Source organism: Clarias gariepinus, chromosome 7, assembly GCF_024256425.1.
Source record: "Clarias gariepinus isolate MV-2021 ecotype Netherlands chromosome 7, CGAR_prim_01v2, whole genome shotgun sequence".
NCBI lineage: Eukaryota > Metazoa > Chordata > Actinopteri > Siluriformes > Clariidae > Clarias > Clarias gariepinus.
Window position 1 is genome coordinate 835,153 of NC_071106.1, and position 13,167 is coordinate 848,319.

At 42.4% G+C, this 13,167-nt stretch overlaps 1 protein-coding gene across 3 annotated transcripts; it reads right to left on the reverse strand.

Moving 5' to 3' along the window:
* Positions 1 to 1,651: 1,651 nt before the first annotated feature.
* On the reverse strand, positions 1,652 to 12,850 carry gabpb1 (GA binding protein transcription factor subunit beta 1). 3 transcript variants are annotated; one of them, XM_053499951.1, is made up of 8 exons: positions 12,738 to 12,850; positions 8,069 to 8,176; positions 7,292 to 7,459; positions 6,558 to 6,752; positions 4,838 to 4,985; positions 4,203 to 4,382; positions 2,670 to 2,806; positions 1,652 to 2,389 (listed from the first exon to the last, which is right to left on the reverse strand). In XM_053499951.1, the coding sequence occupies exons 2-8, from the start codon at positions 8,174 to 8,176 to the stop codon at positions 2,240 to 2,242; spliced, it is 1,086 nt and encodes a 361-aa protein (XP_053355926.1). In that variant the 5' UTR covers positions 12,738 to 12,850; the 3' UTR covers positions 1,652 to 2,239. The 3 variants fall into 3 exon arrangements, with proteins under 3 accessions (XP_053355926.1, XP_053355925.1, XP_053355924.1); XM_053499950.1 differs by having other exon boundaries at positions 12,650 to 12,831; XM_053499949.1 differs by lacking the exon at positions 12,738 to 12,850 and adding an exon at positions 12,578 to 12,596.
* Positions 12,851 to 13,167: the final 317 nt, after the last annotated feature.

Sequence of the window (13,167 nt, forward strand, 5' to 3'; positions counted from 1 at the left end):
CTGAAGTGATTTTAAGTTTACTTTCATATGGCTCCTGTCAGACACACACACACACACACGCACACACACACACCACGCCTAACACAAACAGCTTTTATGCATAACATTATGTTCCTCTTTTTACGACACTGTTTGCTGTTCTGTTGATCAGTAGAGGTTTTATTATGATTAATTATTGTTGTAATTAATAAAGTATTGTTAAGCAAGCGGCAGCACAGTCGCCTTGCACCCTCTTAATAAGACGAATAATGAAATAATAATAAAATTAAAAATAATTAGAAGATATTTCATGTGACATCATTGAGTGAGCTCGTGGCTAACCATGGTGTTTCAGAGTGATCCATAGCTCGCCAGTTTGGGCTACGAATTTCTTAAAAAAGATCGAAAGATTAATTCAATTCAATTTTATTTGTATAGCGCTTTTAGCAATTTTCATTGCCGCAAAGCAGCTTTACATAGTCAAAAGATTAGTGAGGGAGAGAAAGAAGTGTCATTATGATGTCATTGGTGAGTGAATTTTATATCGTGTAAGTTAATTGCTGTTGATGACTGAAATCTGCACCAATAATCACAATCAGTGCAAGGTAATAAACTCTGGGATTAACTTTAACACTAAACAGTTCATGTCACACACACCACCGCTCCGACATTTGGAATAATTTGCAAGTTCCTTTGTTTAGTGTTTTATCTTCTACATTGTACAACAATACTGAGGATTTCCAAACTGAACAGAGAAATAACAGGGGTAGCTCAGTGGTTAAGGCATTGGACTACGGTTCAGAAGATCCCAGGTTCAAACCCCACAAACACCAAGTTGCCACTGTTGGGCCCTTGAGTGCAGCCCCTAAGTAAGTCACTCTGGATTAGAGTGTATGCCTAAATGTAAATAACACATATGGCATTAGGTAATTACAGTCAGTTGTTATTTTAAGACATGAAGGTCAGCTTTTCTGGAACAGTTCCTACGATGCGTTTGTTAACCCCATCAAGCTCCATGATGAAATTGTCTCTCATGAAGACCTTTTCAGGAAAACAAGACCAAAACTGAGCTCTGCTGCAGAGAAGTTCATTTAGAGTCACCAGCCTCAGAAATCACCAATTAACAACCAGCAGCTCAGATTAGAGCCGTTATGAAGCTTTACAGAGCAGAAGGAGCAGATAAACATCTCAATATCAACTGTTCAGAGGAGATTATTGTGTGTTTAAGATAAACGCCTTCAGCATTGTTTTACAGTGTAGAAATAAATATAAATCAGGAACGATCAGGAAAGGGTGTACATACTTTTAAATGGTAAAAAACACAATAAGTCACACTCTAATGATTCATTGTTCCGCGTTTTGCTTTGATGACGTCCGTGGCATCGTTTCAATAAGCTTATTTGTTACAACATTAATTTCTCTTCACAATGTCGTACTGATGATGAGAGTCGGAGCGCTGCGTGAGGTCTTCTCCAACACATCCCGAAGGTTCTACTGGGTCAGGACTCTCTGGTGTCCAGGTCAGGCTGTACTGGTGATTCAGTACATTCAATCATCAGCTGACTTCATTTTATTGCCTCATAACGTTGCTGAGCCTAGACCTGAGCTCTGATATACCTTGAATAAGACAGTAAACAGCCATAAAGAGAGTGAACCAAACACACACACACACACACCACGTCGTCATTTATTCCACACAATCCACATTATCGCATTCGTTTAAGAACAAAGTTGACGTTCAGGTGATCACAGCTGGGTGAGGGTAATATAAAAAAAATAAAAAATAAAAAAGCACACAAGGGTACCCTAATCCCTTCATCCCTAATCGCTACAGCCTTCATACATCATTAGGAGTACACTGTGTACAGGCACTGGACACTAACATACTGCAATGCATTGTGGGATTTAAGTAGTGCACTAAATATTAAAGCTTTGTCTTGCTAAGTGCACTGAGTAGTGCACAGGGCACAGGGGTCTGAGTGACAGGAGGAGGATGTGGGAGGGAGCACAAAAAGTTAAATTAAAAATGCAAATGAAACAAAACAAAAATAAAAGCCTTTCAGAGATCTAGTGTGTGTGTGTGTGTGTGTGTGTGTGTGTGGGGGGCGTAGAAACCCATAACAGACAGCTGTCTCTGAATGGAGACGTTTCATATCACAGGCTGATATTTTAAAGTGTTCCTGATAAGAATATCTTGGTGTGTTGTGAGACCGGTTTTGATGCATAAGGTTTTTATTGTGTGTGTGTGTGTGTGTGTGTGTCACGCCGGTTTCTTCCCCCCCTGGCGTGTGATGGCCTCCAGTTTTTGGCGGTACGCTTCGGCCTCCTGCTCCTTCTTCAGGAACTGTTGTCTGTATTTTTGAGCTTCTCTGTTTGCCTCTTCCAACTGCTTCAACAACGCCACCTTCTCCTACACACACACACACACACACACATACATAACACACACATACACAACAGTTAATAACACAATAGTTTAATGTTTAAACGCTACAGGAAAGTGATTTGTTTTTATTTTCTCTCTCATAGTTGAGGTATACCCATGATGAAAATTACAGGCCTTTTAAGTGGGAGAACTTTAACAATTGGTGGCTGAATAAATCCTTTTTTGCCCCACTGTATGTGTGTGTGTGTGTGTGTGTGTGTATATGTGTGTGTGTGTATATATGTGTGTGTGTGTTTGTGCTGACCTTTGTCTCGTGTGTGCGCGTGGTGGTATTCTCCTCCTCTTCCTCTTCTTCTTCCTCTTCCAGTCTCGCTCGTTTCAGTGACGGCTCATCGCTCACCACCGTCTCCTCCGCTACGTCTGTGGCTGGAACGGTCAGTACTGAACACACACACACACACGCACACACACACATAAAATCAGGTGCTGGGGCTTGCCAAGTGGTTGTTATGGCAATTCAGGTGGTTAATGTGGGGTTTCTAGCTGGTGGTGGCTATGAGGTGGCTAGATTGTTGCTATGCTAATTTAGGTTGTTACTACAATGAGACCGTTAGGCTGTTGCTATGCTAATTCAGGTGGTTACTATGGGACCGTTACACTGTCGCTATGCTAATTCAGGTGGTTACTATGGGACTGTAGGCTGTTGCTATGCTAATTCAGGTGGTTACTACTATGGGACCGTTAGGCTGTTGCTATGCTAATTCAGGTGGTTACTACTATGGGACAGTTAGGCTGTTGCTATGCAAATTTAGGTGGTTACTATGGGACCGTTACGCTGTTGCTATGCTAATTCAGGTGGTTACTATGGGACCGTTAGACTGTTGCTATGCTAATTCAGGTGGTTACTACTATGGGACAGTTAGGCTGTTGCTATGCAAATTTAGGTGGTTACTATGGGACCGTTACGCTGTTGCTATGCTAATTCAGGTGGTTACTATGGGACCGTTAGACTGTTGCTATGCTAATTCAGGTGGTTACTACTATGGGACCGTTAGGCTGTTGCTATGCTAATTTAGGTGGTTTCTACTATGGGACAGTTAGGCTGTTGCTATGCTAATTTAGGTGGTTACTATGGGGCCATTAGGCTGTTGCTATGCTAATTCAGGTGGTTACTACTATGGAACAGTTAGGCTGTTGCTATGCAAATTCAGGTGGTTACTATGGGACTGTTACGCTGTTGCTATGCTAATTCAGGTGGTTACTACTATGGGACAGTTAGGCTGTTGCTATGCTAATTCAGGTGGTTACTATGGGACCGTTAGGCTGTTGCTATGCTAATTCAGGTGGTTACTACTATGGGACCGTTAGGCTGTTGCCATGCTAATTTAGGTGGGTACTATGGGGCAGTAAGGCTGTTGCTATGCTAATTCAGGTGGTTACTACTATGGGACAGTTAGGCTGTTGCTATGCTAATTCAGGTGGTTACTATGGGGCCGTTGAGCTGTTGCTATGCTAATTCAGGTGGTTACTACTATGGGCCAGTTAGGCTGTTGCTATGCTAATTCAGGTGGTTACTACTATGGGACAGTTAGGCTGTTGCTATGCTAATTCAGGTGGTTACTACTATGGGACAGTTAGGCTGTTGCTATGCAAATTTAGGTGGTTACTATGGGGCAGTAAGGCTGTTGATTTATGTGGATCTAATGGGGTTGAAGAACACGAACATAGTCCTAGAGGTTGCTGAGTACAACTACAACACTGGTCATGAGACTAGTGCACTTATTATCATCTCCTCTTTCAGTTATCACACACACACACACACACACACTTTTCTGACCTTGCTGCCCATCAGGCATTGTGACTATTATGGGTTGGTTAATGGCTCCACCCCCTTGCAGGTTTCCTAGCTGAATGCCATCGGTTACTATAGTGATGACTTGCTGACCTCCAGAGGTCACGACCTGCTGGATAGCGCCGTCGACGGAGTCTGCGGTCACCACCTCCTCAGTGGCCATCACTACAAAAACACACACACACACACACACACACACTGTATAATGTATATGTGTGCTACACAGGGTTTTACAGTCAGTCAGAATGAGCACTCACCTGTAGCCATTTTGCTGTGTTCTATTATAAAGTGTGTGTGTGTGTGTGTGTGTGTGTGTGTGTGTGTGTGTGTGTGTGAAGATGATGTTGGAGTCGCTGCTTTGCTTTGATGAGACAAAGAGGGTTTTCACGGAAAGATGTGGAAATGGTGATGGAGGTCAGAGAAAAGCTTAATAATTTCACACACACACTTTACATCAAAGGTACATACTAGAACAAAGACAGTCATTCATTCAGTGTGTGTGTGTGTGTGCCTTAGATTTAAAAGTGTTAGTGAGATGAGGGGTGTGTGTGTGTGTTTATGTGCGTGTGTGTGTGTGTGTGTGTGTGTGTGTGTGTGTGTGTCTCATCTTGTGTGTGTACCTGTAGGTTTTGTGGTGTTCGAGGGTAGTGTGAGTCCGGTCAGGTTGACCACGCCCCCCGGGCCGATGATGAACTGAGGTGACGCGGTGTGGATGGTCAGCATGTCGGGACTCTCAGGGTTTGTGTTGATCTGGTTCTGCATTGCCACCTGCAGGACAGCACCAGACAGTAATAACCACACCTGTGCTGGGTTTCTGCAGGGGTATCTCAGGTAAATATGACGGGGTTTGAATGCTATGTGTGATCAACCTCCACAATGGCGATGTCAACCGACCCCTATGTGCTAGGGGTTGCTAGGGTGATTCAGGTGCTTACTATGGGGGTGTTATACTAATCTCCACCAGCCATCGGAAAAAAAAATGTATTTGACTGATGGGATTTAGTTAGTAACCTACTAACCCAGTGTATCTGATTAATAACAGTAAACTTCAAAGCACTCTTTGTAAGTCACTCTGGATAAGAGTGTTTATTAAATACCTTAATAAAACTGCAATTGTCCCCAATAACTAACTGGACTCCATATAACATTAATTAACATCAACTGTTATGCTGAACTTCCAGCCTCCTAACACACAGTATGAGTGCAGATCAATCCCTGCTATCCGTTATCACCCAGATGAGGATGGGTTCGCTGTTGAGTCTGGTTCCTCTCAAGGTTTCTTCCTATTACCTTGCCACTGTCGCCCTCGGCTTGCTCACCAGGGACGATCTGCTCTTCTTGATTCATGCACACTTACATTCCATACAGACTTAAATAATTCTTTTGATTGTGTAACGCTGCTTTGCGACAATGATTAAAATTGACAATTGTTAAAAGTGCTATACAAATAAAATTGAATTGAATGTAAATGTTGTTTCTGTGGTAATTCAAACACTATGAAATTTGCGAGATTGTTACACTACAACAGTTATAGTGTAACCATTGTTACATTGTTGTAACGTCCACGACGCTCTGAGATCTCGCACCGCTGCCTATAACGCGGAACTCGCAACAAATGACGTTGACTTGTACAAGGCTTGTTCGGAAAGCAGTAGAAGGCTAAGCAACTAGAGTCACAGCTCCAACAGAGTGATTCTGAGCCTGTGGCAGGGACTAAGGACAATAATGGACTGTAAAGCATCAACATCCGGTATGACGAAAGCCATATGTGTCTCTAACAGATGAGCTAAACATGTTCTACACTCGCTTCAAGCCAACAAAGCTAATAATAATGCTAATGTCTGCAGACAGAAAGAGAACGCCAACATTGGAAACATGTTCATCGTCTCTGAGAGTGAACACCAGGAAAGCAGGACCAGACGGAACCTCAGGTCGAGTCCTGAGCAGACCAGCTAGCACCCGTGTTCACAGAGATACTCAAACTCTCCTTAACCCAGTCGGTGATCCCCACATGCTTTAAGGAGTACTAGTGTAACCAGAGTAGTGTAACCATTGTTATGTTGTTGTAGTGTAACCATTGTTACGTTGTTGTAGTGTAACCACGGTTACAGCTCAGGCACTGGTTTCTAAGTGGTTGTATGTGTATCTAAGGGCACTATGGGGTTGTAAGGCAGTTGTGAAAGCGTATTAGACAGTTACCCTGCGGTTGTTGCTACGTCCTTGCGATAGTACCTCATGCAGTTATTACGGGGTTGTTGAGTGGTAATGGTATCTTTGGGAAGGGGGGATGTCAGGTGGTTGCGATGGTATTTCTGATGTGTGTGTGTATAAATTTGACACCTGCAGTATCTCCACAAGGTCCTCGTTGTTGTTGTCGAGCGCGATGTCGAGCGCCGTTTTCCCGAACTTGCTCTGAGCGTGAACATCGGCTCCAAACCTCAGCAGCAGCGCCACCACGTCACCGTGTCCGTGTTCAACCGCCCAGTGCAGCGCCGTCATCTTCAACATGTCCTTAGCATTCACATCAGCGCCGTGCTACACACACACACACACACACACACAATGTGGTCACTGTTCATCACTCAGTCAGGATGAAAGCGGAGCAGGAAGTGGTTTATTCTGTAATAGCAAAATTGCTGCTCTCCAAACAAACAAATAAACAGGATCACAAACATCAAAGCTGCTCTGACGTCACATATTGCACTTATACACCTAAACACATGCACACACACACACACGCGCAAAGACAAACACATATGTACACACATGCAAAAATGTCAAACCTGATACTGCACTTAACAACATGTAACAGAATTGAATATGGTGTGTGTGTGTGTGTGTGTGTGTGTGTGCGTGCGTGTGCCTGTGGGTTTTGTGATCTTAGAGGGTAAGATGTGGTGCGTGTGTGTATGTGTGTGTATTTGTGTGTGTGTGTGTGTGGTAGCTTAAGGGTTAACATTCTGCTTCCAAAAAAAAAAACACGTTAAAGACGTCATTAAATAGAAACGTGTTATACAAACATACATAATGATGATGTCACCCATCTTTTAAACATGTAAGCCCCACCCCCTTACCTGCAGCAACACCTCTACGATGGAGGCGTGGCCTTCTGAGGCAGCCATGTGCAGAGGGGTGCGGTCCACTTTGGTGCGGGCGTCTCGGCTAACACCAGCGCGCAGCAGCACTTCGGTGGTTGAGTAGTGACCGTACTGGGCTGAGAGGTGTAGCGGCGATGTACCCAACTACACACACACACACACACACACATACACACACGTTACTTACAGCTTTATACAGTGGTACCTCAGGTGGTCACTACAGGGCTGCCATGTCATTTTAGGAGGTTACATTAGGATAAGTATCAGAGTCAGAAGCTCGAACACATGCAGCGTTAACAGAGTTCATCATTAATCACGTACATGATTGCTCCAAAACTCACATGAAGCCCCGCCCCTACATCCATTTTTATACAAACATCTGTTTTTATACAAAAGATTCAACCACATCTGTAAAATTCTAACATTTATTCATCATGACAAAGCTTTCAGGAGGAACGAGGAGTGTGACATCACTTTAACAGTCAGGGAGTTCTTCCCTCGGCACTGTACTGGGCTGGGAGGTGTAGAATCATTAGTAGAATATATTATTTATGTGAAATATTTTTTTTATTTCACATTGAAGTTTATTTGTTCCCGGTTTGTTTATCAGGGACAATCTGTTAACTCTGATTCATACACATTCACATTTCATACAAACTTCTGTCATTTTATTTACAGCTGCTCTGTGACCGTGACGATTGTTAGAAGCGCTATACAGATCAAAGTGAACTGAATGATGATGTCATCACTCACCCAGTCTGTAGTGAACGGAGCTCCGTTGGCCATGAGGATCCGAACCTCGTCATCTTGTCCTGTACGAGCCGCCTCGAGCAACTTCTTCCCCAGATCCACCAGAGACATCTAAACACACACACACACACACACACACACACACACACAGTTACAGCCCTGTCCCATTCTCTCACTGTGTTCCAAATTCAGCGTTTAAGTTATTTTACTTGGACTTGAACAGACGGTACAGGTCACATGACTGTGTGTGTGTGTGTGTGTGTGTGTGTGTTTCACTGTCAGATAGAGTAGGTGAATGAACTGTTAAACTTAATGTTTCTGTAGAGGTGTGTGGATCTGAAATATATTCACATTTTGAAATAAATCCAGACAACAAAACAGCCTTAAATCACTACTATAGATATTTTATTTAGGCTTTATATATACTGTACGGCCAAAAGTATGTGCACCCCTGACTATCTTACATGTTAGTTCCTAATGAACGTCTCATTACAGATTTATTCCAATTTACTGTTATAATGAACCAAAAATCTCCTCTTTCCTGCAGGCTGTACACTAGATGCTGGAGCATGTGTGTGTGTGTGTTTGTGTGTGTTCATACAGGAGCATTATTGAGCTCAGGCGCTGATGTCTGGATGTCAAAAAGGGCTCCAGTATGGGGCACAAACTTTTGCGCCCCTTAGATGAAGATGTTATATTTGGGATTTCAGTGCTTGATGTAAGAGATTCTGCACATCTGTCCTGGACATAATTAAATACAGGTGTTCTATTTCAGACCAGAGACGGCAATTAAATCAAAGACAGAAGATATAATCAAACTCGTTCTCTCTCTCTCTATCTGTCTCTCAGACATGCAATAGTTTTTTTTTCTGTATCTATAGATCCCTCATGCATACATTAAAGGAAAACGAACTGAGTAAAGCGTCATCTAGGCAGCGTTCCAAACCAAACACTAACTCGAATGGTTTCATTTTAGTTGATTTATTGTTTATTTAATCATTCGTATGTTAACACCTTGTGACTATATATATACTCAGCAGAAAAAGAAACGTCCCTTTTTCAGGACTGTGTATTTCAACAATAATGTTGTAAAAATCCAAATAACTTTACAGATCTTCATTGTAAAGGGTTTAAACAATGTTTTCCATGCATGTTCAATTAACCATAATCAATTAATTAACATGCACAGTTCTAAAAACGCAGGACACTAAAGAGACTTGTCTACCGACTGTGAAAAACACCCAAAGAAAGATGCCCAGGGTCCCTGCTCATCTGCGTGAACGTGCATTAGGCATGCTGCAGGGAGGCATGAGGACCGCTGATGTGGCTAGGGCGATAAATCGCCATGTCCGCACCGTGAGACGCCTAAGACGGCGCTACAGGGAGACGGGAAGGACGGCTGATCATCCTCGCGGTGGAAGACCACGTGTAATGACACCTGCACAGGATGGGTACATCCGAATATCACACCTGCGTGACAGGTACAGGATGGCCACAACAACTGCCCGAGTCACAGCAGGAACACACAATCCCTCCATCAGTGCTCAGACTGTCCGCAATAGGCAGTCCATGAGGAGGAGATGCACTGCAGTACTTCAAGCAGCTGGTGGCCACCAGATACTGACTGGTACTTTTGATTTTGAGCCTCCCTTCATTCAGGGACACATTGGGAAACATTTTTAGTTTATGTCTTATGGTGTTGACTCTTTTAGTGTTCATACAAATATTTACACATTAAGTTGACTGAAAGTAAAAACTGTGAAAGTCAGAGGACGTTTCTTTTTTTGCTGTGTATATGATATAATGTCATGTATTATACATTGCCTGGGCAAATAAATGATATAAATATATACTAATATGTGCCTGCACGAAATTAAACTGCACACTCCTTAGCTCATTAAAAAAGAAATGTACAAAGCCATCTATAAAATTTTGAAATGAACTAATCATTTTTTTAAGGTAGATTTTTCTGTCCTTTTTTTTTTTTGTGTGTCCATAAGAAAACCACTTGTTAGTGAGACTCGTCAGAAAAAAAGGCTTCAGTTTGCTAGAGAGCGTAATAATTGGACTTTGGAGTGATGGAGAAAGGTCATGTGACCTGATGAGTCCAGACTGATCCTATTCCAGAGTGATGGGCGTGTCAGGGTGAGAAGGGAAGGACATGAAGCGATGCTCCCGTCATGCATAGTGTCCACTGTACAAGCCTCTGGAGACAGTGTTATGATCTGGGGTTGATCAGTTACTCAGGTCGAGACTCAGTAACGTTATGGGGCAATAAAATGAAGTCAGCTGACCACCTGAATGTACTGAATCACCAGAGGATCACATCTATGGAGGGTTTCTTCTTGGAACAGGACAGGACATATCAAAGGACTCAGAGTGTGAGAGAGAAAGCGGCTCTGAAGGAGAAATGACAAATGAACTGGACACACAGTGTGTGTGTGTGTGTGTGTGTGTGTGTGTGTGTGTGATCAAAGATAAAGGTGACGTATTCCAGCTCCACAATCTTAGACTGTGACACTAGGCAGTGTATGTATTTATTTATATATTCATTTAAATAATCGTTCTAGAGTTCGCACTCATAAGTCAAATAGAAAGTGAGAACATCAACTGTTTTCTCATGAATGTTCTGAGCGCGCTGGTGAATATGAGTTCTTCTAGTAACTTTCTATTGTCATGCAAAATCCAGAAGCCTCAGTTTTTAGGTCCACTGTGTAATACGTTGCTTTATTTACAGACATGCAAGTGTGTTCTTCTGTAATATTATTAATTTTTTAAGTCTTCAGAAAGGGATTAATTATATGGATAATAATACAGACATGAAAATAAACATGTATAACAATATTAATACTAGAGATAATATGGTGGCCAAAATTTTTTAAAGAGTACTGCATTTATACACAGTGAGGCCAAAAGTATTCAGACAGCATATGCGATGTATTATAGCTCTCCCTGTGCACAAAACAGGTAATGCGTTCTCTCCTATTTGACTGAAGTGTTGTTCTAATTACAATGAGCTGGTCTGGATAATGGTTGGAAAAAATACTGTTCCCGGCTGGACTTTTAGTGTGTCCCACTCTGCATGAAAAAAAAGGCTAAAATTCAGAAATTCTCAAGTAATTTCTGTACATGATCTTCAGAGAGCGATCGAGCAACATGGATCAAACAAGCAACATCAAAGCACTGCGTCTAACTACAGTTTTGAAGAATAAAGGATTTCATACTTAATACTGATCACTTAATACTTGTATCAATAATTTTGTTCACCACCGTTCTGTGTGTATATAGATAGATAGATACAGTGGTACAGTACCTCTGCACATTCAAGATTCAAAGAACTTTAGTAATTCCAGAGGGAATGTGCTTAAATAAACGTCCCGCCATGAAAATTTTCGCCGTAGGAACTGAAATTTTGCAAGAAATTTGCCAAGAAATATGAAGCATTTTGGCATACAAGCAAATGAACGAAATCGAACACTGGCTAACTTGCGTGTACGTCCGGGAGCCGCTCAAAACTCGTTTGCGTCAGTGAAATGTCAAGTGAAGCGATTTTACATATATTTTCTGGGGTTATTTGCATATTGTAAGGGCATAGCACCATGGGGACAGTAACAATAAGAAAAGGGAGTTTGGTCTTTAAAGCAGCCAGTGCCAAGAGGAATCATAAATTAATGTTGAGTGAGGATTAATGTCTATTTATTATCATCATTAAATTTACATGTTTTTTGTTTTTATATGCAAAAAATATGATTGTAGTGTTGGGGGTTGGTAATATTTTTGGTTGGCTGGAACGGATTATCTGCATTTACATTGTTTCCTATGGGACAATGCGTTTTACAATACAAAATTTCACCTAAAAAGAACTTGCCACTGAAACTGATTGAATTTGCATGATCAAAGCACAGCTGTAAATGGAGAAATAGACAGATATACAATTAAAGTGTATAAAAGTTTCTTGACCTTGTCATTTTTATCAAATGTAAAATTCACTGATAGAATTGATGAACAGAAGTTAAATACTACCCTGCACCTGGACACTGAATAATAACCTCCACCAGGATGTGCTAGCTTATCACAGGCTAATGCCTCTGGAGCCGTCACGTCAGAACTACACGATACATTCCCACACGTGTCATTTTAATGGTCAGTTTTAATGGTCAGAAGTGTAAATGTTGTGACAGTGTGAGGAATTACACACAGGAGTGAGTGTAAATATTGTGTAAATAACTGTGGACGACTTCGAGCCTGTTAGCATGGCGCTAACTCGTTAAAGCTAACACTGAAGCTAAAGCTAAAGCTAACTCTGGGCCTCCAGTCGGTCTCCCCACAGCCTCGGCAAACATCAGACGTGACCAGTGAAACCAGTGGAACCAGTTCGAACAGACAGGGAGCCGCGGGAGCGAGAACGCGCGTGCGTCCGTGTTCGCGTGGAAGCTCTGGAGTTACAGTAATAAACAGGAAATCGGTTAGAACGCGAGGCAGGTTTCCGGGGGAAGTGGAAATATTTCTTACCGACAAACACAACATCAACTTCCACATCCGGTGAAGCGCGAGCTCCAAACAAACCCCCCACATCACACTGACCTGAACAGGGACTCTCACTCCGTCTCGCGCTCTCTCCTCAGAGTCTCTCCCGCGGCGCGCGCGCGTGTGTGTGTGTTTAATCACAAACCTCGATGAAACTCAGTGCTGAAAATAACACAACACCATTCCTGCCCCAGAGCGCGCGCGCTAGTCCCCCCACAGCCTCGCGGAGCCACACACGCACGCACGCACACAGAGAGAGAGAGAGAGCGCGCGCGCGCGGGCTTGTTCGGCACTTTCCTCCCTTTTCTCTTCACTTTCCGCTGATGTTCATTAAAGTTCTGACTGAAATGCGGACATGGAGAGTGTGTTACATCAATCACACAGTGTGAGAAACATCATTAAAGCTGAAGTAAACACAAACACGGAGTCGCGCGCGGAGTGATACACGGTGTCATGGCGGCCTTATTACCACAACTTTATTTCAAAACAAAACAAAACTGTATGTTAAAAGTTTCATTTCTTTACGCTAAAATAAAGATGTGTACCCTGAGTTCCTAACATATAAAACTCAAACC